At 39.7% G+C, this 27,995-nt stretch overlaps 1 protein-coding gene across 1 annotated transcript; it reads left to right on the forward strand.

The window, feature by feature from the left end:
• Positions 1-14: 14 nt before the first annotated feature.
• LOC134500508 (PH and SEC7 domain-containing protein 1-like) lies at positions 15-27,994 on the forward strand. The gene is made up of 4 exons (XM_063307842.1): positions 15-448; positions 17,930-18,124; positions 18,598-18,678; positions 27,967-27,994. Exons 1-4 carry the CDS (start codon positions 84-86, stop codon positions 27,992-27,994), a joined length of 669 nt encoding a protein of 222 aa, XP_063163912.1. The 5' UTR covers positions 15-83.
• The last annotated feature ends 1 nt before the right edge of the window (position 27,995 follows it).

Raw genomic sequence — 27,995 nt, forward strand, 5'->3', positions numbered from 1 at the left:
TCACCAGGATCATCAACAGAAATTCTCAGTTATACAAGTCTCCTGTGCCCTTCCTCTTTGGGCAGAGCCTATCCAAGGATGGTATGGATTCATTCAGCAAGCATTTTGAGACCATCATGGAGTCACATCGAGCCAAAGGGACATCTTATACCAGCCTAGATTCCATTGATATCCTGTCCTCCCCAACTCATACACAAAGTGGAACTGTCTTCACCTTTGATCTTCCTACTCTTACCCCAGAAATACAGGGGGAAATTCAAAACAGTGCTAAACTCATTGAGCAGAATTTTGCCCCTCTAGCTCTTCTGGAGCCAGATTCTGGAACCAGTTCTGCCACAGATGTTCCTTGGGCTGAACAGGAAGAACCAAGACAAAAATGGGAAAGTAGCTTGCAGAGTCCCTTCCATTCAGAGGGCAGTTTAGGAATTCCTCTGGCCTCCATCATAAGGTGAGTGAATAAGATTAATTCCAGATAGTGCATATCTAGTGAAATGTCTTGTGATTGTTTAGCTGTTCATCTTTCTGTTTTGGGTATGTGTTGTCAGACAGAAATTGCTCGAAAATGTGGACTTACTGGCATTCTTTTCCAGTGTTAACTGATCTGTGCAACTAGGTTTTTAAAAATAATTTTATTAAAAGTTTTGAATAGAACAATGAAGGATAATACAAACTAGAAGAAAGGAAAGAAAGAAAAATATACAAGGGAAAAAAAAGAAAAAAGAGAAAAAATGTATAAACCTCACTCCCCACAAGAAAGTGACTTCCTACCCTCATCATGGCAAGTATAAAAAATTCCCTGATCTCTTCATCTCCTCTTGGCTAACAAATATCAAACTCTTCATTGCATAACCCATTTCTTAACAATAGGCAAATAAAATAAATATTTCTTTTTAAATATCTTTCCGCCAACCTCTCCATTGTTAGCTGGAACAGAAAGATTTCTTTTCCTGATAACCAATTTTTTCTGTGAAAATTGCCATTTCAAAAGTGAGAAATGATCTATAGAATAACCCAAGCTTCCACCATTTCAGTTCTTTTCCCAAGAATTTTTGTAATAGTAGTAGTTACCCTGATCTTAAGTTGTCCTCATTCCATCCTTGTAATTTGTAGAATATTGCTTGTTTCCTTGCTTCTTCTTGGTGTTATGTTATATGCTTTGAAAAAGCATCAACTATGCCTGATTTTTAAAAAAAATTAACCATTTTAGAAATCCCATCTCTTCAAATATTTTCATATTTTTAGATACTTGCAGAAAATATGTAATTGGAAAGAAATATTCAAAAAATAGAAACATATGTTAAATTGTTCCCTTACCCTTTCAGCTCAGCACAAAAAAATCCTTCAATTCTTTAACTTTTAAAAAAAAAATTCCGAATATAATTAAAACACAATATACAGAATATAGAACACATAGAATACAAGTCTAAAAAGAAACAAGGAAAACTAAAACAGTGCAAGAATAAATGGAAAACCATAAAAGACAAGTGACTTTTATGCCCCCTCTCTCCTGGCCTAAAAGACACAAGTCCTAAAACTAGATAAAGAGAACCCAATTAAATAAATGAGTCAAAAACATTATACTTGTTCATTTATTTATTGTGGAAAATGAGCCAAACATAGTTGTGTGTGGCAAAAGTATATGAACCTCTAGAACCCATTTGAAGGGGAAATTAGAGTCAGGTGTTTCAATTAATGGGATGATAATCAGGTGTGAGTGTGGGAGGTCCTGCTTTATTTAAAGAACAGAATATTGGGTATTCACTATCAGGAACTAATGGTCTCTTTTGCATTGGTGAATGTCAGTGTTCATGAGACCACCATCGGGAGAACATTGAAAACAATGGTGTGGATAGCAGGATTGCAAGGAGAAAGCCATTACTCTCCAAAGTGGACATTGCTGCCCATCTACAGTTTGAGAAAGATCACGTGGATAAGCCAGAAGGCTATTGAAAGAATCTTATATGGGTGGATGAGACCAAAATAGAACTTCTTGGCTTGAATGAAAACTGATATGTTTGACAAAAGGCAAACACTGCATTCCAGAATAAGAACTTTATCCCATCTGTGAAACGTGGTGCAGTATCATGGTTTGGGTCTGCTTTGTCGCCTCTGGACCAGTTCAGTTCAGTTTTATTTATTACAGCCTTTAGCTAGCAAATAAAACAGAAATAAAAAAGGGGGGAAGGGAGTCAAAATAGATAAACATAAATCAGCATGCACAGCAATCCATCTTAAATCTTACTATGGATACCCTGCTGAAACCTTGAGGCTGGATAACAAAACTTTGCAAGATTGTAGGTTGTATAAAAAAACTTATCAGTGAGCAGAAAATCAACATAGAAATGGTTTAATTGTCTGGGGACTGCTGCTGGAAGGGGAAGAATAAGATTGTCGCATAAAACCTCCATGTGTGTTATTGATTCTATTGCATGTGTGTCACAAGGACAGAGACAATGAGCCATGGGGAGTTTGCAATATCTGCTCTGTAACAGTGCGGAAGGAAGGACATCATTAAAGTGGTCCCTGGAAAAGAAACTAATGATAGTTGGAATAGATCAGGGAGTAAATACAGGGAGTCTTTTATTGTTTTTAGTAATCTACAAAAAGCAAGCAGTCAGTTCCAATTATACCCAGCTCAGTTTTGAGTAATCATTGGGCAACCAATTTATTGGGATTTTTCCACATTTGCCTGTGCAACCATAGCATCAAAGTTTGCTGACATAGACAGCACCTATCCTTTTTAAGTTGAAGCTCTCATATTAACAATAGGGAGGGGGAAAAGAAAAACAGCATCAACTGTGCTCATTCTACATGTGAGATCACAAGACAGAACTTTCAAATACTATGAGAAAAAGAAGAGACTTTTGTTCTTCAGAGAGTAAGTGATGCCATCCAGAAAATAAAGAGCAATACACGGGCCCAAGTGGGAAGGGGGCAGGGTGAAGTGGGACAGGGCCAGAAGGGGCGATGTGGCAAAATCATCAGCCAATCTAATGTTATTTTTCCTTTTTTAGAAGGTACATGAAAATCCCCTCCCTTTCAAGGTTAAGGAATAACAGAGGCAAAGACAAGTCATTGTGCCCATGAAATCTTCAGAGCAAAAGCTCAAGATGGCAACTTTTCCAACTCCAGGTTGCAGCCCTGATGCCTTTGGACAGGGCAATGAACCATGGATGGAAAGAAGGACAAATTAGATGTAGGAATGCAAGTGTTGACTTGTTGTAAATGAAGAAGATGGCCTGTTTGGCCCATGATAAATGACAAGTCCAGGGCAGTAGGCATCCTTTAGGATCTGAATAGCAATTTGGGGCAAAAGTGGCACTGGTTCATGCCTCTGCACCAGGATGGCTCGCCATCATTGATGGAACTATGAATTTTGAACTGTACCAGCAAATTCTACAGGAAAATGTCAGGGAATCTGTGAACTGAAGCTCAAGAGAAAGTGAGTCATGCAGCAAGACAACAATGCAAAATACACAAATTGTATATCCAAAGAATGGTTAAAGCAAAAGAAAGTTAATGTTTTGGAATGGCCAAGTCAAATTCCTGACCTATAGAAATGTTGTGGAAGGACCTGAATGGGCAGTTCATGAAAGGAAGCCCACCAATATCCCTGAGTTGAAGCTGTTCTGTAAGGAGGAATGGGTTAAAATTTGTCCAAGCTGATGTACAGAACTGATCAACAGTTATTGGAAACATTTAGTTTCAAGGGGCACACCAGTTACTAAAAGCAAAGGTTCACATACTTTTGCGACACAAAAATATGTAGCTTTGGCTAATTTTCCTCAACAAATAATTAACAAGTAGAACATTTTTTACTCATTTGTTTAATTGGGTTCTTTTTATTTCGTTTTAGGACTTGTGTGGAGAACAGATCATATTTTAGGTCATATTTATGCAGAAATATTGAAAATTCAAAAGGGTTCACAAACTTTTAAGCACCACTGTATATTCCAGTGCCAAAAAAGAGCAATGCTAAAGAATGTTCAGATTACTGAGCAGTTGTATTTATCCCATGTGCTAGGAAGATGATGTTCAGGATCTTGCAATACAGACTTCCAATACATGGAATGAGCTGGATTCAGAAGAGCAGTGGTATCCAAGATCACACTGTTAATATTCAGTGGATAATGAAAAGGGGATTGAGTTCCAAAAAGACATCTGGTTTGCCTTATTGGTTATACAATGGCTTTTGGATGTGAAGGCCACAACAAATTTTGGATTGCCCTTAAAAATATGCGTGTACAGACCATTTCATCTGTCCAGTTGACAACTGGAAAATAACAATTAGAATGGAACATGGAACAACTATGTTCAAAACCGAGAAAGGAATTATAGAGTTTTATATACAGAGTTATATATTGCCATCTCAGTTATTTTAATTTATATGCCAAATATATCATGAGAAATAATGGACTAGAAGAAATAGAAATTGGAATTAACATTGCTGGGAGAAATATCAACAACTCAGATAAGCTGATGGTACCCCTTGGATGACTAGAAGCAAGAATCTCTTATTGAAAGTGAAAAACCAAAGTGCAAAAGCTGGGCTGGTGCTCAATATTAAAACAAAAAAACACAATTATGTCAACAGACAATGCCAATCGAATGCAAATAGGTGGAGGAGGAGTTGAAATAGGTTCAAAAATCCATTGGAATGGTAGTTGTAGCTACAGTATAGTTAATTACTTTGGAGAAACACTATGACAGATGTAGACAAAATATTAAAGTGCAGAGACATCAAACTGACAACAAGGTACATATTGTCAAGGCCATGGTTTTCAGGGGTATAACATATGGCTGTGAAAGCAAAGCTGAATGAAGAAAAATTGATGTCTTTGAACTGTAGAAAATGCTGTAGAAAATTGTTGAGAATACCTTAGATTGCAAGAAGAACAAGTCAAATCAAAATACAACGAAGTAAAATCAGACTGCTCACTGAAAGCATCAATAAGGAAGCTGAAGATTTAGTATTTTTGAAAGATTAAATAATGCAAAGGCAAGGATAATTGGAGAAGACTCTGATGCTTGAGAAAATTAAAAGCAGTTTTAAAAAAAGAGACTAACAGAAAGTAGGTGGTTAGATATAATCACTGACAACACCATGAGTTTCAAGCACTCAGTTAAGCAGTTACTAACAGACCATCATAATGAAATGATGTCAATCCAGTCAGAATCAGAAGTAATGGAACAGCAGCAATCACTGTACCAGTGCTTCACCTGCTTTCTTTGTGTGATGGACCGTTGATTGGACCATTGATTGTGTCACACAGGTGGGGAGAATGAATGAAATTGCATTTGGGTTTGGGAACATAATCTGAAGCAGATTTAAGGATTAATATATTCATGAAGGAGAAGTATGAAAAATTCAGGTTCCAGCCAAGAAATTGCTTTGCCATTCTCTGTCCTCTTTCCTCCATCACTTATTTCTTTTTGTCCAGTAGGTGGTACCTGTTGTTTATTAAATTTCCTTGCTGGGGCAAAGAGCAGATGAAGATTAAGACTTTATGAACTGATGCTTCAGTGCAATTTAATTCTAACTGATGGCACAATCTTGTTAAAAAATATGGTAGTACAATCTGTAAAACAGAGCTAGAAACCTTAAACCACAACCTGCACGGAAACATCTTGGTTGCATAACAGAAAGATCAGAAATCCGTGAAAGTTACCTAGTGGGCAAAATAGAACCTGCCGTCTGTACAACAAGGATAGTACCAAACAAAAATGCAGTTTGGTTAAGCAGGAAGTTCTTAAGGATTCTGAGTGGATGCTTAAAGGTGTTCTTCTGCAAAGGTTCAAATGGTTCAGGATGCTAGGTGAACCCCTTTGTAATTCATGATTCAATTATAAAATCCATCAACAAATGGGCTTAATAAAGATACAACAAGAACTTCTGTATGCCACAATTTGTTCTGAAAAGTAAGAGGCCAAAAAACAGACAACATCCTAAAATCTATACACTTGCCTCCAGGGTTGATTCCTTTATCTTCTTGTTCTTAGCACTGAACTCATGGATGTATGCACTCTTCAGGAGTCTTTGTTCCTATTTTCATTATGTCTTTATCTACTGCACTTTCTCCTATGGTCTTCAGTGGCTCCTACTTTCAGTCAGGGAAAATAAACATACTGCATCCTGTCAGTGGGCATCTTGCTATTTAATTAATAAACTTGGATTAATAAGAAGAAATGGCTACTTACTCTACTTTCTGCCTACCTTAACAGTGGGTGGTATAGCAACAAAGAAAAGAAAGGGAGGGGAGCCTAGCAACAGGTTGACTAAAGCCATGACGGCATGGTAGCTGAATGTGGGCAAGTGATAGTGTGGGAAAGGAAAGGGAATCCCACTGGGCTGTGAGATGGAAATCACAGAATTAGTCTTTCTTCTTTAGAATGAAACTGGCATTTCTCCATTGGTGTATTTTCATTGGTGAAAATAATACAATAAGAATTATCATAGAGTAACTGGAACCTTTTCTTCTAAATATTGGTTATTTGGAAGAATGTAATACTGAAGTCATCACCATGGCAAGAGGGATATATGTCAATCCAGATTCAAGATTAAAGTTAGGAGGGGCTTTTCCACAACACAATGTTGATGCTGAATTTTAAACCAGAAATAGGTCACCTGTAGCCTGCTAGAAGCTTTGTTGTTGTTTAGTCGTTTAGTCATTTCCAACTCTTCGTGACTTCATGGACCAGCCCACGCCAGAGCTTCCTGTCGGTCGTCAACACCCCCAGCTCCCCCAGGGACGAGTCCGTCACCTCTAGAATATCATCCATCCATCTTGCCCTTGGTCGGCCCCTCTTCCTTTTGCCCTCCACTCTCCCTAGCATCAGCATCTTCTCCAGGGTGTCTTGTCTTCTCATTATGTGGCCAAAGTATTTCAGTTTTGCCTTTAATATCATTCCCTCAAGTGAGCAGTCTGGCTTGATTTCCTGGAGGATGGACTGATTTGATCTTCTTGCAGTCCAAGGCACTCTCAGAATTTTCCTCCAACACCACAGTTCAAAAGCATCGATCTTCCTTCTCTCAGCCTTCCTTATGGTCCAGCTTTTGCAGCCATATGTTACTACGGGGAACACCATTGCTTTAACTATGTGGACCTTTGTTGTCAGTGTGATGTCTCTGCTCTTAACTATTTTCTCGAGATTTGTCATTGCTCTTCTCCCAAGGATTAAGCGTCTTCTGATTTCCTGACTGCAGTCAGCATCTGCAGTAATCTTTCCACCTAGAAATACAAAGTCTTTCACTGCTTCTTGGTACTTGGTCGCTATACAGATTCTTCAGGAGGCATACAAGATGACTTGGTATCCCCATACCACTAAGAACTTGCCACAATTTGTTATGGTCCACACAGTCAAAGGCTTTAGAATAGTCAATAAAACATAAATAGATGTTTTTCTGAAACTCCCTGGCTTCTTCCATTATCCAGCGGATATTGGCAATTTGGTCCCTAGTTCCTCTGCCTTTTCTAAACCCAGCTTGTACATCTGGCAATTCTCGCTCCATGAATTGCTGAAGTCTACCTTGCAGGATCTTGAGCATTACCTTACTGGCATGTGAAATGAGTGCCACTGTTCGATAGTTTGAACATTCTTTAGTGTTTCCTTTTTTTGGTATGGGGATATAAGTTGATTTTTTCCAGTCTGATGGCCATTCTTGTGTTTTCCAAATTTGCTGGCATATAGCATGCATTACCTCGACAGCATCATCTTGCAAGATTTTGAACAGTTCAGCTGGGATGCCGTCGTCTCCTGCTGCCTTGTTATTAGCAATACTTCTTAAGGCCCATTCAACCTCACTCTTCAGGAGGTCTGGCTCTAGCTCACTGACCACACCGTCAAAGCTATCCCCGATATTGTTATCCTTCCTATACAGGTCTTCTGTATATTCCTGCCACCATTTCTTGATCTCTTCTTCTTCTGTTAGGTCCTTGCCATCTTTGTTTTTGATCATGCCCATTTTGGCCTGGAATTTACCTACAGTGTTTCTAATTTTCTGGAAGAGGTCTCTTGTCCTTCCTATTCTATTGTCTTCTTCCACTTCCACGCATTGCTTGTTTAAAAATAATTCCTTATCTCTTCTGGCTAACCTCTGGAATTTTGCATTTAATTGGGCATATCTCCCCCTATCACTGTTGCCTTTTGCTTTCCTTCTTTCTTGGGCTACTTCTAGTGTCTCAGCAGACAGCCATTTTGCCTTCTTGGTTTTCTCTTTCTTTAGGATGTATTTTGTTGCCGCCTCCTCAACAATGTTCCGAACTTCTGTCCATAGTTCTTCCAGGACCCTGTCTACTAAGTCCAGTCCCTTAAATCTATTCTTCATCTCCACTGCATATTCCTTAGGAATATTAGTGAGCTCATATCTAGCTGATCTGTGGGTCTTCCCTAATCTCTTTAGTCTGATCCTAAATTGTGCAAGAAGAAGTTCGTGATCTGAACTACAGTCAGCTCCAGGTCTTGTTTTTACCGACTGTATAGATGTCCGTCACCTTTTGCTGCAAAGGATGTAGTCAATCTGATTTCGGTGTTGTCCATCTGGTGAAGTCCATGTATAAAGCCATCTCTTAGGCTGTTGGAAGAGAGTGTTTGTTATGCAGAGTGAGTTGTCTTGGCAAAATTCTGTCAGCCTGTGTCCTGCTTCATTTTGTTCTCCCAGGCCATGCTTACCTGTAATTCCAGGTGTCATCTGACTGCCCACCTTAGCGTTCCAGTCTCCTGTGATGAAAATAACATCTCCTTTAGGCGTGTTGTCCAGTAGGTGCTGCAGATCCTCATAGAACTGCTCTACTTCAGCTTCTTCAGCATCTGTGGTTGGGGCATATATTTGGATCACTGTGATGTTAGATGGCTTGCCCTGAATTCGAATTGAGATCATTCTATCATTTTTTGGATTGTATCCAAGCACTGCTTTGGCCACTTGACTATTAATTATGAAGGCTACTCCATTTCTTCTGTGGTCCTCTTGTCCACAGTAGTAGATCTGGTGGTCATTTGATGTGAAGTGGCCCATTCCAGTCCATTTCAGTTCACTGACGCCCAAAATGTCTATATTTAATCTTGACATCTCACCAATAACCACATCCAATTTGCCCTGGCTCATAGATCTTACATTCCAGGTTCCAATGGTGTGTTGATCCTTAGAACATTGGATTCGCCGTTCACCACCAGCACCATCAGCCGCTAGCCGTCCTTTTGGCTTTGAGCTAGCTGCATCATCACGTCTGGGGCTAGTTGAACTCATCCTCTGTTCCTCCCCAGTAGCATTTTGACCATCTTCTGACCTGGGGGTCTCATCTTCCGATGGTATACCGACATATCTCTGGTTGTACTGATCCATTTAGTTTTCACAGCAAGAATACTGGGGTGGGTTGCCATTACCTTCCCCAGGGATCGCATTTAGTCTGACCTCTCTGTCATGACCTTCCCGTCTTGGGTGGCCCTTCACGGTTTAGCTCATGGCATCATTGAGGTGCTCAAGCTCCAGCACCACGACAAGGTAACGATCCTTTGCTAGAAGCTACTGGACAGTAATTTCCATCATCCCTCACCACTGGTCACGATGACTGGGAATGCTGACAATTGTAGTTGACAAATATCTGGACACCCTGTCCCTGTTTTAAAATACCTGCTATCAGTAAGTCAACATTGTTATCGCAAAAAGGAATCAAAACCTAGTATTCCAAATATCTCGATTTAGCTAAGATTGTTTGGGTTTTGCAAACAAAAGTAAAGAATAAATAGGCCTCAGATGGGGATCTTAGAACAAGCAGTTCCTAGTGGTCTGCCATACATCTCTTGGCAGAAAACAAAAAAAATGTCATAACATAATTCCATGAAATACTCTTTGTGGCTTGCAGATAGATAAATACTTTCTCTACAAACAGATCAGCACAAAAAAGGATATGACAGATTGCAGCCCATTCAGTAAGGAGAAGACAAAATGTTATAAAACCATTATAAAATAGTAGAAACAAGATTACAATTAATATGAAAAACTATGTAAATACAGTAACTAGAGTGATGAAAAATTTAGAGTGTAAAAAGGCAACTGGCTAGTTCAAATAATTAGCAAATCACAAAATTAATCAGATTGCTATAAGGCTAAAATAATATAAATTGGCAGCTATGCAAATATCAGCATGGCATAATTGCCTATTGCACACTTTTCACATGTAACTGACTTATGTTCCATATATGAAGCCTGAGGACATTAGAAAATCCAGATTGGATGAGTCCAATCATTTGTCCATTCTTATATTACAGCATGGCAAAGCATTTGTGAGAAATTGTGAGAACCACAGAAGGAATTAGTTTTTAATTAATTGTTAGTTGCCAGAAGAATGGTTATAGGCAGAATGGCAAGATGGAATACAGTATTTAGAGTTAATAAGGAAACTAAGCTAATTAATGTTATTATAACACATCTCTCTAACTTGTTTTCATAGTGCTTACTCTTTTAGTGGAACTGCTAGAAGTTTAAGGTAATGTCTTTACCCTTTAAGTAATAATGCTGCATTCATGTGTAAGGGGCTATTGATAGCCTGTACGTCTTTTGCCCACAAGCCATATTCTCTTCTTTGCCATTTATCAGAGTGACAAATGAAATTGCATTCATAATAATTGCTCACATAGCTAATATCATCCCCTTCTCATCCCACTAACCTCAATGCCTGAAATCTAACTCTCCATGTACTAGACAGACAGCCTATCGTTGATTATATTTTTCCATAACATAAGAACAGTAGCTATCATTTTATCTAACAGTTACTGTATATCTCTATTCTCCAGACAGTAGCCTAGGCTAGGTGTTTGCACATTAGTCAATCGCTTCTTTGAAGGCCTATAGTTGTCAGCACCCCTAATTTGCATACTGACCAAAATGAATTGTGATATAGCATGAACTTGCTCTCTTGCTTTCAATATTTAGAATTGAAATGTATTTTTTCAAACATTTCAGATGCAACGAACAATTCAAATTAAAATAGAACTGACAATAATGAATAATTCAATTGAGCATCATAGCGGTTAACATAGAATGATATAACACAAATGTTGATTAACTACCTTACATGCAATGAATGATTTTTTCCCCAGTGTTTTATAATGGCAGGCAAATAAATTGCTACAACATGAGAGTAAATTTACTGTTTGCCAGAAGGTTTTCTAAATTCCTCTCATTTAACCAGTTTAAATACTCCCATTTTTAAAAAAATCTAAGTACCCAGAAGAAGGCATTAACAAGTAACAAACCCCTTTTGTATTGTGCAAAGAATACTAAATACTACTGTAGATATGATACAAAGAGTTGAGTTTGACTTGAGGGATTCTTTATTGTTAAGCTTAGATGAAAACTTAGGGGAAAGTTTAAAAACCTGTAAGCAAATTTTCCAACTCTCACCATTTTTGCTGCTGCTAGTACAGCTATATCCACATGCTGCTGCAGATCCACAGCTTGCCCTGCCTATTTTCTCCACTGGCCAGATGATCCTTCACATCAGGAAATTGATCGCTGTTTCTGTGAATGATTGATTGATTGATTTTTATCAAATTTCTCTGCTGCCCATCTTGTACATGACAACTCTGGGTGGCTTACAGACCATAAAATAACAATCAATAAAAACAACACAATATAAAACCAATATAAATATAAATATACATAAATATAAAAGTACAAAAGTATAGAGTATAAAATTCAAGATGGAAATGGGCCTTAATAAAATCTTATCCTTGGCATGGTCATGGTGCCAGCCACCCCCATGAATGGCTATCCCCCCTCCCGTCCCAAGCAAGGTGGATTGATTGATATCTCCTCCCTGTCCTTGCCCACATGACTGCCAGGGATAGATCACTAGTTTCTCACTAATAGCAGCAGCAAATCTGCAATGAATGCACAAAACCCCAGGGACAAGAGGGAGAGAGAACTGAGATGTATGTGAATCTGGTATGCATGTGCATATGATTGTGCATGTGAAGGGGTGGCTTCCAACTTTCTCTGACTTTGAAAACCATATGGCCCTCGGGGCTCAAAAGGTTGTCCACCAATGTTCTTACACTAGCTCTTCTTTTACATTGTTTTTGCTACCCTTGGCAACAAAAAATTATAAAGATACCTCATACAAATGACTTGTCTGTTTTTCAGGTCAAATGATATGTAAGTAAAGTGATCACTCAGAAACAAGCATTAGGGAATCTACCTATTTATAGGTATTTATTTATTAAATTAATATGTATTCATTTATTTAATTTAATGTAATTATTAATTGTTAAAATGAACTAACATACATCCTTGCTTCACCCCTTTCTTCTAGGTTTTCCCTAATAGCAGTCATATGTTTTCTTTAAAAATCCTGACTCACAGTTCACAAAGGCTGCCCATGTAGCTACACAGAGACCTACCACATAAGGATAATATGGCTGACGTAAACAATTACTAGTGGGTACGTCGCAAGATCTAACTGCTACTTCAATAATAGATAGATATAGAATGGAGCTTTCAACTTACACAAATACATATTGATGTGTGTTGCATACTCCCATTGTTTTTGAGATCCTTTTTAAGTTTTTTTTTCTTTCATAATTCCTTTAACCCAGGGATATCTTAAAAGATCTGTTGGCTTTGCTGCCACCACTATTCTATACCTGGGAATTCTTGTCTATTTTTTAATCCATCTCTTTCTCGTTAACATTTAAAGAAAGAAATCAAGTATCTTTTATTAAATATCTTACAATGGGAGGTAAACAGCTTCTCTTAATATTACAATGGATCTATAGGCTGCCAATCCTTGCCTTGCCTGGCATTAAATATATTCATAAACCTGTCACTGTGACAGATGGAGGGTTTCTAAGGATACTAAGCTTCCCTTGCCCCCCTCTTCCACTTCCAAATTCCTTCTCTCCACCTTCCCCTCCCTCTGGAACATACACTGGGAGGATGGTCCCTAAATTACTATGCTTTGATTGAGAGCTCTAATTCCAAAGCCTCACAAGCCTAGCTAGTGCATCCTACAGCCCCTAAAAATGCTTTTCCTCCTTGTGAATTAAACTGTCAGCCACTTTGTTAATGTTGCTCGATTCAAATTTAGTAGCGTTGTCAGACATCAGGTAAAATCTTTTGAGGCTCAGCTTACCATCTGTAAGCTAAACTAACAACAATTTTTAAATTTATTTAATAAAGGCAGTAAGACATAAGAAGGGTTTCCTCATAAATATATGTTTAAATATTATTTAATATTAAACATTATTATCTGGATTCACAGATGGATGGAGAGAGATATAAGAGAGTAAAATGAGAGAAAAGAAAAATATACTGTATAATAAAAAGTGCAAAAAGAAAAAGGGAAAAAAAACCCTTATGTACTAAAGGAAAAAGATATATAAAGAAATAACTCCCCCCTTCATCATGACAAGTACAAACAATTTCAGTAGCTTGTCATCTTCTCTAATACTACAACAAAAGCACTCTTCATCCTATGTCTCATCTCTTATTTATAAACAGATTATTAAAACCTTGTCATTTAATTCTAAACAGCAAAAGTCTGTTAAAAGTTACCAGAAATAACAATCTATATATTTTAACCTTAATCAAATAAACTAGTTTTATATTCCTTTCCTTTATTTTTAATACAGTAACTTATTATTTTCTCTAAAAATACAACAAAGGATCTCTTCTTCCCCTTTCTTATCTCTTATCTATAAACAAATCTTTACAGCCTCGTCATTCAGTCCTGGTCAGCAAAAATCCATTAAGAGTTACCAGAAACAAAAACATATATATTTTAACCTTAATCAAACAACCCCATTTTATAATCCTTTATTTTACTTTTAAAAATCTTGATCTTTATTCTCCTTGAATAAAGTCCCAGGACTTGATTTTCTTTCCATTTTCTCTTTGTCTCTTCTCAGAAAGTCCTTCAAAACTTTAACACATCTCTGTTGTAAGTCCAAAATGAAAATGATGGCAAAGGGGACTGCTGAAATTGCCGTTGCTAAGTGATGCAGTCACATGATGTCACGCTTTACAACCACATCGCTTTGCAATGGGAATTCTGGCCCCAATTACCATCATAACTTGAGGACTACCTGTATATTTATTACAGATTCATTTATGTTGCTTCAATCAGCAAGACTCTAAGTTGCTCACAACAGCAGTTCAACACATAAAACAATAATCACCAATATTGTAATACGTAATAATTACAAACAAATAAAAATGCTCTAAACATAAAATCATCATGCCATAGATCATCAGAACTTCAAAACTGATATACACCCAGATGTCCAGTCATGTATACCTCCATTCCCAAAGACTCTTAGAAACAACCAGTTCTTCAGCAGTTTTCCAAAGGCCTTGAGTGAGAGTGTGGATCTGGAGGGGCAATCCACATGAGGGGAGCTCTTGCAGCAAATGTTCATCCATTCTTGTACTGTACCTCATGAAGACCGAGACCTTTCAGCAAGGATTCTCTTCAGGCAGACCTTGGTGAGCAAATTCTTTCAAAGTAAGTGGCCTGTCCTAACAGCCAGGAACCACGCTGAGACAAGGAACAGGTCTCTAGTGTTTTATTGTTGCTACATAACAGGGAATCCTAACAAACTGAAGAAGCGTGGGAAAAACCCAGACATATAAACCCCAAAGGTTAAGGCGGGCCCAATCGGTGTCTCTTGGAATGGCTACCTAATTCCTCAGTGCTACGCATGCACTTTACAGCCTGGATGGGAGCCCCCTGCTCGCCATCCTTACTCATGACATGGCCTGAGAAAAAGCCAGACCCAAGCCATGTAGGTGGTCACCAACAGCCCGAACTGCACCTGGAAACAAACTGGCAACCAGTACAGTGCAATATTGCTATTTTATGACAATATTAAGTTGTCCTTGTTAATATGCAGGCCACTGCATGTTGCATTAGTTGCAGCTTCTTGGTGATCCTCAAGGGCAATCCCATGTGCAGTGCATGATAACAATCCACCCATGAACTGGCAAGGGCATGAGTGAGCACAGCCAATGTCTTCTGGTCTAGGAATGAGTGCAACTCATATGTTAGGTAAAGTTAGGCAAAGGGCTTCCTAGCCACAGTTTCCGTCTTTTGTTTTGTTGGAAAAGCTTTGGTCATCATTCAGACCCCCATTTATGTAGAGTACCATAAGTGCTGAGGAGTTAAACTGAAGTGCCTGAATCAACGAATGTAAATAGCCTAGAAGGAGTGAAGTTGTAGCCTACAGATTGTACACTCTACTCTTGCTCTGCTGCCATTTGTTGGAGCCACTTCTTTTAATGTTTAACACTGAACCATATTGCTACCTGTTCTTTCCTACCTTTTGACAATTTGCACAGAGTAGATTTACACAGGGATACCTTACTGGGAAATAGAAAAAAGTGTTTCTAAGCCCTAATTAGCAGAGGGATATTATGTTTTCCAACCTTAGAGAGGGTTACACCTTCTTTTTTGCTGCTTTAACAGCCAAATAATTTGCATAGGCTCAGATCAACATACCCAGCACTTCTTCTCCTGCCCCCAATAATCCCTCTTCCTTTTTTAAATTCTTAAAAAAAATTAAAATCTTATTAAAAGTTTTTAAAAAGATAAAAGTTAAATCAAACTAAAAACTAAAAAAACTAAATCAAAGTAAGAAAGAAAAAAGAAAAATAAAGAAATCAAAGAGAAAGCTAAAAGTACAAGAAAAGGGGAAAAAAGTAAAAGAAAATAGAAAGAAAAAAGAAGTGGCTTCTAATCTTTACAGCAGTTATAAGTACAATTACGAATTTACCCCTTTCTCTAAAGTTACAGCATGTCTCTCTTCTTTCTGTAACCTGTCCTGTCTAATCATCAAAACCATAATTCATAAATTCATTTTTTTCTGTCTTCTGTAAAAAGTCCATAAGGGGTTTCCAGTCAGCAGTAAACATAGATATTGTCTTTTCTCTAATCAAAGAAGTCAATTTGGCCATATAATGAAATATTTTTTCTCTCTTGAGGAGTATTTGCTCCATTTATATTCCATGCTAAGCTTTTGTAATCCATAATCAAGCCAAAAATTTAGAAAAGTCAATACCTGTAGCACCTAGTTCACTGTCAACCCTTTCAGTTTCCTGTTGGATAGTTTTTTGTAGTCTCATCTGACACCTCCATTTGAAACTCCTCCAATTCCTCTTTAAATGTTTCTAGAAACTCCCTCACCTTCTGGACAGAATTCAGTCAAAACTCCTGCTGTTTAAAAGTAAAAATTACACCTTCCAATTTATCCCATTGAAGTGGAATCTTTTTCTGTTTTAATCTATCAGTCAAAAAAGAATACTCTTCTCTCTTACGCAAGATTCTAATAGGAATTTCTTTAAGCACAATTACATCTGTATTATCAATCTTCAGTCTTGTATTAAAATGCTGCTGCAAAACTTGATCTCTTGTCTTCTTCCTAACAAAGCGTACCAAGACATCCCTTGGAACATTTCTTATTCTCACAATTCTTACATAATTATATATACCTTATCAATTTCTGCCTCTGAATCCTCCTTATCCCAATTAAAAAAATCTGATACAGTTTTAAGAACCTTTTCTCTAATATCTTCACCAGAATCTTCTGGAATTGCTGTAAATCTCAAACAGAATTCCTCCTCTCTCAGTTCCAGTAGTGCTGAATTATCTAATTCTCTTTCCAGCTCTCTGTCCATAACTTCTTATTCTCAAGAATTTCCACATTGCCATTAATTTGTTATACATCTCCAGACACTTGTTTTACAGAGCTTTCCGACTTCTTGACTTCTTTCATCTCCTCTTTCATCTCTAAATGTCTTTGATCCATTTTTTTTCAAAAGCTGTCAATTTAGTATCCAGCGATTTAGTCAATTTAGTATTAAGTGATTCAGCTTATTGCCCAATTCCTCAAACATTTTCTGAAGTAAATCTGGTGTAATTCCTCTCTCTGCAGGTTGCTCTAGTGAGCCTCTCCTCCCCTATTCTATTTTTTGCCACTTTTCTGGTGGCTGCCATTGTAACATTGTAATCCAAAAGTGAAAGTGTCTCAGTTACAATGGAAAGAGTAAAAGGCAAGCTTTCCCAGTTTTTCTCCTGTTTTGTCTTCCTGTGCCATTAATACTTTTGTCTCAAATGGCAATCCATAGTTACAGTCAGCATCACAGTCTGGCTCATATTACATTTATCTTTTGTTTTGTAAAATCCACCAATTGTGGATTTTACTGGATTTTACTCTTTAATGAAAGCCACTGGGTGACCTTGGGCCAGCCACTCTCTCTCAGCCTAACTCACCTCATAAGGATGTTGCTGTGGAGAAAATAGGAGGAGGAAGGAGTATTAGGTATGTTCATCGCCTTGAGTTATTTATAAAAATAATAAAGGCAGGATAGAAAATCAAATAAATAAATAAATAGTAAACAAAAAACATTCCCACAAAGATCCAGTTTGTTTGTCTATTTTAATTTCAATTTTTTTAAAAGCACTTTCACAAAAAAAAATCTTTCAAAAAAACCTGCCCTGTTTTAAACTTTCTTACATCCACTCCTTATTAAGCTTTTTGCCAAAAGTTATTAAATCTTTAAAACCCCTCCCCCCTTCTTTTCTTTTTTAGTCCAGAAAGAATATTGACTCACCAAGTGGAATTCTCTTGTGCTGCCTCTCAGAAAATCTCTCTTTAGCTGTACATTAATTACAGGCTTGTGCAAATGGGTGATCTCACAGTCTCTCCCTTTATCTGGAAAGACAGCGCTGGTCAGAATTTGCCATCTGGCTGCCAATCTCCACCACAATGCTGTCCCTGCTCCTTCAGGGACATCTAATTCACTACAGATCCTCACCTGGAAGTGCCAATAATTCCTCTTCCCATTGTCCCACAACCAACATTTTATGGAAAACTGGATAAAAAGGGACTGGATAGCAAGGCTAATATGATAACTTCTGTGGGGTTTTTTTCCTAGCAAGCATCATCTCAGTCAGCTGGTCTCTGACTCAGATTCTGAAATGGACAGCACAGAGCAACTAGCCCTGGGTAGCACTGACACCCTTTCTAGTGGGCATAATGCTGATCTGGAGGCTGCTAAGCGCCTGGCAAAAAGGCTGTACAACTTGGATGGTTTCAAAAAAGCAGATATAGCTCGTCATCTGGGGAAGAAGTAAGTATGTGTCGGTATTAAGAGAAGACTGTTCATCCAGATTTTATTCACTCTTTAAAGAAATATGGCTGCCTGCTATGCTACTGCATAGCTCTCTTGAGAGGAAGGAATTATGGCTGCAGTAGGTAAGTCACAGCCTTCATAATAGAAACAATGGAGGAAGCTTTTGTTTGGTTTTACAAACATTCTTGGGATGGTAGTGTTGTTGCTGTGGCCCATATAGCTTATGTCCAAGGGATGGTTTATCCTCTGTTTCCTCTAGCTTGGCAGCAACATTCCCACAACTGCACGTGTATTATGGCCACTACAGTCTGGTTGGATTAGGACGCAGGATGGGGAGAGGCAGTATAACTGAGTCCTTCATCAAGATCTAGGGGTCATTCCTGGCCCATACTGCCTACCATGATGTCATCTTCAGTTTTTATCTCTCTCATATAACAGTTCTGTAAATGAGATGTTTCTCTCACTTCCAGTAATGATTTCAGTAAGACGGTAGCAGGGGAGTACCTCAAGTTCTTTGAATTCACTGGAATGACTCTGGACCAAGCTCTTAGGTAAGTGTCCAAGGAGGGACCTCTGCAATCTTCAGAAAGGTTCAGTTTAACACAAGTTCAGAGGAAAATTAAACTAGCAATAGCAGTCAACTGTTCTCAAGTTTAGCATTTATTTACATAAGATTTTGTGTATTTCTTTAGCAGTGGTTCACCAGCATTTGCTTAATCTATTTTGTGCTGCCTACAGTACAGGTAGTCCTCGACTTATGATGGCAATTGGGATTGGAATTTCCATCACTAAGCAATGCAGTCATAAAGTGTGACCACATCGCTTAGTGACAGAAATCCCTGCAGTCCCTGTTGCCACCGTTAACTGAATCCCATGGTTGTTAGGTGAGGCAACTTCCTGCCGGCTTCCCACAACCAATGTCACTGGTGAAGCTGGCAGGAAGTTGCAAGTCCCAGGCCCACAGATGTAGGGCTGGGGAGGGAACAAGGGAGTGCGAGGGAGGTTCAGGGAGGGGGTGTGAGAGTCGGGGAGGAGGTACAAGGGTATGAGGCACTGTGTGGGTCAGGAAGAGTACATGTGGATGTGAGGGAGGGTTGGGGAGGGTGCATGGGGATGTGAGGGAAGTTCGAGAGACTGTGAGGGGGAGTGCAAGAGATATCATGAGGGTGTGCGGGGATGCACAAGAGGTGCTGCGCTGGTTGGAGAAGGTGCACATGGGTGCAGCACAGGTTGTGGAAGGTGTGTGTGGGGGGGTGAGGGTGCAAGGGAGGTGAAGTGAGGGTCAGGGAGGATGTGTGAGTGGCCAGCGCGATGTGAGTGCAGAGGGGCTGGGGGTGGCTTCCCCACTGACTTTATGGAGAAGCCAGCAGGAAGGTTGCAAATGGCAATCATGTGCCGTGGGGTGCTTGGAAACTGGTCATAAGTTCAAATAGGTTGCCAAGCACCCAGATCATGATCATGTGACTGCAGGGGTGCTGGGACAGCTGTAACTCAAAGGACCAGTCATAACCATTATTTGTTCAGCGCTGTCATAACTTTGTATGGTCACTGAACAAATGGTCATAAGTCGAGTACTATCTGTATTTAAAATTGCCAAAACAGGAGAAAGAAGATGATGATGATGATTAAATGTATATGCCACCTGATTCCCAGTGACTCTAGCACAACGGTGTGAAAACTTCAGTCTTCCCAGATCTATGTTACTGTTTTTTATCAGAGCTCATGGTCTACTAATATTAAAATATTGTTTCTATAGTTAAACAGTTGTGATATACTGTATGTACATTTATTGATTAGTCAAACATTTAAAACCTAGCTTCAGGATAAAAGAGAAATCAAGTTAAAAGAAACTTAAACCAAATGAAAAGCATACTTAAAACCTTCAAACTAAAATAAAAGTAAAATAATTACTTGTTAAAAAGAAACAATCATTCTCTCCAAATACAAATCTTTATATTTTAGAACTGTGGCACTCTATCCCAATCAAATCCAAATGTTATTTTCTTAGCTGATAGGAGCTGCATCCACAGGAATCTGCCATTTTGGTCAGAATGACAAAAGCAACATTGCGATGTCACAAGCAAGCTCTATCCCTTTGGGGCATGCATGTGACATCACAACACATATAAAAAAGGGGTTAAGGCTTGTGTTGTGATGTCACATGCATGTCACAACACTTCTGATGTCAGTCTAATCTCCCTTGTTCCCGGCCCACAGACAGCACTGGCCAAACATAGAAAGGTATTTTTGCTATTACATTGGTTTGTTCCTTGCAGTAGGAAGGCGAGTTTCTTTTACATTCCTAAATTTCATTTTCTTAAAAAAAAAAAAAAAAAGTTCAAATACTGCTGATACTTGCCTAAATTATAAAATTGTATTTTATATTGTTTTATTGTGAACCGCCCAGGGTCCCCCAAGTGGGGGAGATGGGCGGTAATAAAAATATGACAAATAAATAAATAAATAAAGCTGGCATCCAAGAATGTCTTCCATTGCTGGTCCCCTGCAAAACAGTTTTTCTCAAGCTGGTTAAGCCACAAAAGTGGGCAAATTTTATCATAATGTCTGAGCAAAAGCTTTTTTGAAAGTATATTTTGATGTTGAATGCTGGATACTTTTCTATTTGAAACTGAAATGTCTCATTTGGCAATCAATGTACACTTGTTAAGAATGAGAAGGCTGCTATATTTGTTGCACAGTTAAAACTCTTCATTAAAAAAACACCCTTGAAGGATTTCCCAGAGTACACAATGCTTGGACAACTTATGTACTAGTTTTTTTAAGTACCTGAAATACAACCTTGATGTACTCCTTTAGTTATAGGATTTTTTTTATATTTTCCACTGGAATCTGTACAGACCTTGAAGAATGTTTCTTTATATAGAACCCTGATTAGTGGCAGGAGTCTCAAATCTATACCTACATTTAACCATTTTTCTCCACAAACAGCCCCTAACTGTAGAATCAAAGGCTGGTTCTCTAGGTAGCCCTGTCAAAAGCATTCAGTACCAGTAATCCTTGTATACCATCCAGAGTCGCCTGTGTGAGATGGGCAGCCATATAAAACATATTCAATAAATAAAACTGACCTTTGAAGCTGAAAGAACAGGAGGAGGACCAATATTACAGACACTGCATTAGTTGCCAGTTGTTTCTGAGTACAATTCAAAGTGCTGATTTTGACCTATCTGGCTTGGGTCCCTATTACCTATGGGAACATCTTTTCCCAACAGAGCCTGCTCACTCTATGTGATCTGCCCACAAAGTGATCCTTCAGGCCTTTTTGCCTCAGAAGAAGGGTTTCTCTGTGATGGCTCTCTCACTTTGGAACACTCTACTCCTGAAGGTCCAGATGTCCACCACGCTTTTAGAGTTCAGGACAGTGATGACATGGCTGTTCTGTTGGGGTTTAGGGGATGGAGGAATCTATGTGTTAAGGAGAGGGGATATACGCTTTCTTTATTGATTTATGCAAATTAGAGTATGTATGTGATTGGATACAGCAGCAAAAGATTTGATTGGATATATATCACAGCAAGTATTTTGGTTGAATTTAACACATCATGTGCCTAGTAAGGTCAATACAGACATTAGGATTTAACTATGAGGTAATGTGGTAGGACTACAAAGACAATGGGGGATTGAAGGAATAAAGAGGCAGGATCTCATGATCATTGTTTCTTTTTAGAGAGTTACTATGTTTTGCTTTCTCAGAGCTCTCTGCTTACTTCACAGTTATCTTTTCCTAGCTTATCAGCATTCTTTGGCCTTCTAAATGTTTTATGGCTAAGCTGACAGTTTTAGTTTCCCTGAAAAAGTGCATTTAGATTAGGGGATTTTAGCTTGACCCCCAAAATTCTCCTTCAGGAGGAACAGACTTAAGAACTCTTGCTCTTTGAGAGAAGGGGTGTTCCCAAACCAGAGACTTTTCTTTTGGGACTAATGGACAGGCAGTTAGAAAAAAGTCATGGAACTTTCTTTTTATATATGATAACTGCTGTGAGACTATCATATGCTCAAAAGTGGAAAGGTCTGACACCAGCCACAGCGGAGGAATAGCTGGTGAAGATGATCTGACTTGTGGAGATGGCTAAATTAACTTCTTTGATTAGAGAAAAAACCCATTATCTCCAAAGGGTCAGACATGACTCGGTGCTTGCACAGGGGACCTTTCACACAGAAATCCCTTATAACCCCTTATAGACTTTTTGCATGAAATGGAAAAAAATGCACTTATGATTTGTGGTTTTGATGATTAGGAAAAAAAAAGGATAATAGAAAAAAGTTAGCTTTAATTTGTAATCATAGAGTAAGAGTTAATTTTGTAATTGTACTTATACTTGCTGCAGAGGAAATCAGAAGCTTCTATTTCTTTTTGTTCTCTCTTTTTGCACGTTTTATTTTTTTCCTTCTCCTTCCTTTGCTCTTTTTACTTTTTACTCATTTGTATTAGTTTTAACTTCAGCAAAGGATCGTTACCTTGTCGTGGTGCTGGGGCTTGAGCACCTCAATGATGCCATGAACTAAACTGTGAAGGGCCACCCAAGATGGGAAGGTCATGACAGAGAGGTCAGACTAAATGTGATCCCTGGGGAAGGTAATGGCAACCCACCCTAGTATTCTTGCCGTGAAAACTAAATGGATCAGTACAACCAGAGATACGTCAGTGTACCATCGGAAGATGAGACCCCCAGGTCGGAAGATGGTCAAAATGCTACTGGGGAGGAAGAGAGGATGAGTTCAACTAGCCCCAGACATGATGACGCAGCTAGCTCAAAGCCGAAAGGACGGCTAGCGGCTGACGGTGCTGGTGGTGAACGGCGAATCCGATGTTCTAAGGATTAACGCACCATTGGAACCTGGAATGTAAGGTCTATGAGCCAGGGCAAATTGGATGTGGTTATTGGTGAGATGTCAAGATTAAAGATAGACATTTTGGGCGTCAGTGAACTGAAATGGACTGGAATGGGCCACTTCACATCAAATGACCACCAGATCTTCTACTGTGGACAAGAGGACCACAGAAGAAATGGAGTAGCCTTCATAATTAATAGTCAAGTGGCCAAAGCAGTGCTTGGATACAATCCAAAAAATGATAGAATGATCTCAATTCAAATTCAGGGCAAGCCATCTAACATCACAGTGATCCAAATATATGCCCCAACCACAGATGCTGAAGAAGCTGAAGTAGAGCAGTTCTATGAGGATCTACAGCAACTACTGGACAACACACCTAAAAGAGATGTTATTTTCATCACGGGAGACTGGAATGCTAAGGTGGGCAGTCAAATGACACCTGGAATTACAGGTAAGCATGACCTGGGAGAACACAATGAAGCAGGACATAGGCTGATAGAATTTTGCCAAGACAACTCACTCTGCATAACAAACACTCTCTTCCAACAGCCTAAGAGATGGCTTTATACATGGACTTCACCAGATGGATAACACCGAAATCAGATTGACTACATACTTTGCAGCAAAAGGTGGCAGACATCTATACAGTTGGTACAAACAAGACCTGGAGCTGACTGTAGTTCCGATCACGAACTTCTTCTTGCACAATTTAGGATCAGACTAAAGAGATTAGGGAAGACCCACAGATCAGCTAGATATGAGCTCACTAATATTCCTAAGGAATATGCAGTGGAGGTGAAGAATAGATTTAAGGGACTGGACTTAGTAGATAGGGTCCTGGAAGAACTATGGACAGAAGTTCGCAACATTGTTGAGGAGGCGGCAACAAAATACATCCTAAAGAAAGAGAAAACCAAGAAGGCAAAATGGCTGTCTGCTGAGACACTAGAAGTAGCCCAAGAAAGAAGGAAAGCAAAAGGCAACAGTGATAGGGGGAGATATGCCCAATTAAATGCAAAATTCCAGAGGTTAGCCAGAAGAGATAAGGAATTATTTTTAAACAAGCAATGCGTGGAAGTGGAAGAAGACAATAGAATAGGAAGGACAAGAGACCTCTTCCAGAAAATTAGAAACATTGGAGGTAAATTCCAGGCAAAAATGGGCATGATCAAAAACAAAGATGGCAAGGACCTAACAGAAGAAGAAGAGATCAAGAAAAGGTGGCAAGAATATACAGAAGACCTGTATAGGAAGGATAACAATACTGAGGATAGCGTTGATGGTGTGGTCAGTGAGCTAGAGCCAGACCTCCTGAAGAGTGAGGTTGAAGGCGCCTGAAGTAGCATTGCTAATAACAAGGCAGCAGGAGATGACGGCATCCCAGCTGAACTGTTCAAAATCTTGCAAGATGATGCTGTCAAGGTAATGCATGCTATATGCCAGCAAATTTGGAAAACACAAGAATGGCCATCAGATTGGAAAAAATCAACTTATATCCCCATACCAAAAAAGGGAAACACTAAAGAATGTTCAAACTATCAAACAGTGGCACTCATTTCACATGCCAGTAAGGTAGTGCTCAAGATCCTGCAAGGTAGACTTCAGCAGTTCATGGAGCGAGAATTGCCAGATGTACAAGCTGTGTTTAAAAAAGGCAGAGGAACTAGGGACCAAATTGCCAATATCCACTGGATAATGGAAAAAGCCAGGGAGTTTCAGAAAAACATCTATTTCTGTTTTATTGACTATTCTAAAGCCTTTGACTGTGTGGACCATAACAAATTGTGGCAAGTTCTTAGCGGTATGGGGATACCAAGTCATCTTGTATGCCTCCTGAAGAATCTGTGTAACAACCAAGTAGCAACAGTAAGAACAGACCACGGAACAACGGACTGGTTTAAGATTGGGAAAGGAGTTTGGCAGGGCTGTATACTCTCACCCTACCTATTCAACTTGTATGCAGAACACATCATGTGACAAGCTGGGCTTGAGGAATCCAAGGCTGGAGTTAAAATCGCTGGAGGAAACATTAACAATCTCAGATATGGGGATGATACCACTTTGATGGCTGAAAGCAAAGAGGAGCCTTATGATGAAGGTGAAAGAAGAAAGTGCAAAAGCTGGCTTGCAGCTAAACCTCAAAAAAACCAAGATTATGGCAACCAGCTTGATTGATAACTGGCAAATAGAGGGAGAAAATGTAGAAGCAGTGAAATTGCTTTGTATTTCTAGGTGCGAAAATTACTGCAGATGCTGACTGCAGTCAGGAAATCAGAAGACGCTTAATCCTTGGAAGAAGAGCAATGACAAATCTCGAGAAAATAGTTAAGAGCAGAGACATCACACTGACAACAAACGTCCGCATAGTTAAAGCAATGTTGTTCCCCGTAGTAACATATGGCTGCAAAAGCTGGACCATAAGGAAGGCTGAGAGAAGGAAGATCGATGCTTTTGAACTGTGGTGTTGGAGGAAAATTCTGAGAGTGCCTTGGACTGCAAGAAGATCAAACCAGTCCATCCTCCAGGAAATAAAGCCAGACTGCTCACTTGGGGGAATGATATTAAAGGCAAAACTGAAATACTTTGGCCACATAATGAGAAGACAGGACACCCTGGAGAAGATGCTGATGCTAGGGAGAGTGGAAGGCAAAAGGAAGAGGGGCCGACCAAGGGCAAGGTGGATGGATGATATTCTAGAGGTGATGGACTCGTCCCTGGGGGAGCTGGGGGTGTTGACGACCGACAGGAAGCTCTGGCGTGGGCTGGTCCATGAAGTCACGAAGAGTCGGAAGCGACGAAACAAATAAACAACAACAAAATTAGTTTTAATGTTCTTTATAACACTTTTAATAAAATATATTTAAAAAGAGAGAGAGAGAGAAAAAAGCTCTGAAAGATGTAGTGGTGCACCCTTTCCTAAAGAGGCCATCCCTGGATCCAGCTGATCTGGACAACTTTCACCCAGTCTCTTCTTTTTAGGGAAGCTTATTGAGAAGGTGGTTGGCCTCCTGCTTCAGAGGGCCCTGGAGGAAGTGGATTATCTGGACCCTTTCCAGTCAGGATTCAGAACTGGGTACAATACAGAGTTGGCTTTGGTCATGCTTGTCCATGACCTATGGTGAGCCTGGGAATGCAGTGGTGCATCCATCCTGACTATCTCTCGGCAGTCTTTGATACCATTGACCATAGTATCCTTCTGGACTGACTAAGAGGGTTGAAGGTAGCAGGCATTGTTCTTCAGTGGTTCTCCTTCCTCCAAGGCTGGTTCCAGTTGCTATTGGTGGGAGGGGAGTGGTAGAGACCTAAACCCCTGCTTTGTGGGGTGCCTCACTGCTCTGCCCTCTCCCCCCCCCTTCTTAATATCTACGTGAAGCTGCTGGGGGTGGTCATCTGTCGCTTTGGGGTCAGGTATCATCAATATGCCAATGATACCCAGCTATACATCTCTGTTCCCAGGTGTCCAAGTGAAGCTGTCAAGGTTCTTTCCCAGTGTCTGGAGGCTGTGATGGTCTGGATGGGGAAGAATAGGTTGTAGCTCAACCCTGCTAAAACTGAGTGGCAATGGGTTTTGTGTCCCCCAGATCTGGGAGCTGCAGTTTCCATCTTTGGTTCTGTATGGGGTGGCAGTTCCCCATTCAGACTTGGTGGGTAATCTGGAGGTTCTCCTGGACTCACAGCTCCTGCCCAAAGAGAAGGTGGCAGCTGTAGCCAGAAGAGCCTTTGCATAACTATGTCTTCTGTGCCAGTTGTGCCAATTCCTGGACCAGGAGGCCCTGTTCATGGTCAGTCATGCCTTTGTCATCTCCCAACTGTTGCAACACATACTACATGGGGCTGCCTGTGATGACTGGAACACTCAACTTCCCATTAAATCCAACTCATAAGCATTTACTTAGAAGTCTCTTTAATGGTGTGAAGCATTCAGTACAAGGAAAAAAGTTGCAAATGAAAAAGCCCACACTTTCCCCCCATTAAACATCTTCAGTGAATTCAAATTTCCCCCACTCCCCATCTCAGGTATGCCCCTCCCTCTTGTGCCAGTTAGCATAAGCATCTGCAGCTGTCTTCAATGGCTCTGCACAAACGACCTTGGCATTACAAGATAGTCCAAGCAAAATGATTTCACACTCTGATGTCCCACCTCCGATTTGCAAGAAGAATAAACATGTTGGCTAAAACATGCATGCAAGTCCAATCGATTGTTCTGAGAACATTTGATCTGGGAGCATGACACTGCCCTTGAAAACCACCCAGAAGCCTCGATTGGTCCAGAATGCTGCAGTGCAGGTAGTTATGGCTGCATGTTATTATACCCACGTAACACTGCTACTCCACAAGGTGCACTGGTTCCCGATAGTCTTCCAGGTGTGATTCAAGGTGCTGGTGATTACCTTTAAAGCCCTCCATGGCACAGGACTGGGTTACTAGAGGGGCTGCCTTCTCCCAAGAATATTTTCCCACTCCACATGCTCCCACAAGGAGGGCATGCTTTAGGTTAAGTTTTGTCATCTTATGGGAGCTAGGAAGCATGCCTTTTCTATGGTTGCCTCTGCTCTGAAATGATCTCCCCCAAATATACAGTATGACGGGCCCCAACTCTCCTCGCCTTTAGGAAATCCCTTAAGACCTGTCTCTTCCCCCAGGCTTTAGGGTTCGGTTGAATGGGAGTCCCCACTGAGGTGTGTATTTGGTTACCATTTTACATTTTGTATTTATATACTGTTTGTTGGTTGTTAAGGTTTTTTCCCTTTTTGATTATTGTGTGTTTATATTGTATGCCACCCAGAAGTCACACAGTCTGAGTTGGGCAGCCTTACAAATCTCCAATTCTGAATGGGATTGTACTTCCCAAGATGGAATTAGTACACTGTTTTGGAATCTTCCAGGACTCTCAACTCTTGCTTGAAGAGCAGACAGCAGCTATACCTTGAGGCGCTAAGAGTAGCGAAATGTCAATATATCTCCTCTTATTGCATCCACAGAATGCCGCCCAGTGACCCTATTACTTGAT

This window comes from Candoia aspera, chromosome 6 (assembly GCF_035149785.1).
Source record: "Candoia aspera isolate rCanAsp1 chromosome 6, rCanAsp1.hap2, whole genome shotgun sequence".
Classification (NCBI taxonomy): domain Eukaryota; kingdom Metazoa; phylum Chordata; class Lepidosauria; order Squamata; family Boidae; genus Candoia; species Candoia aspera.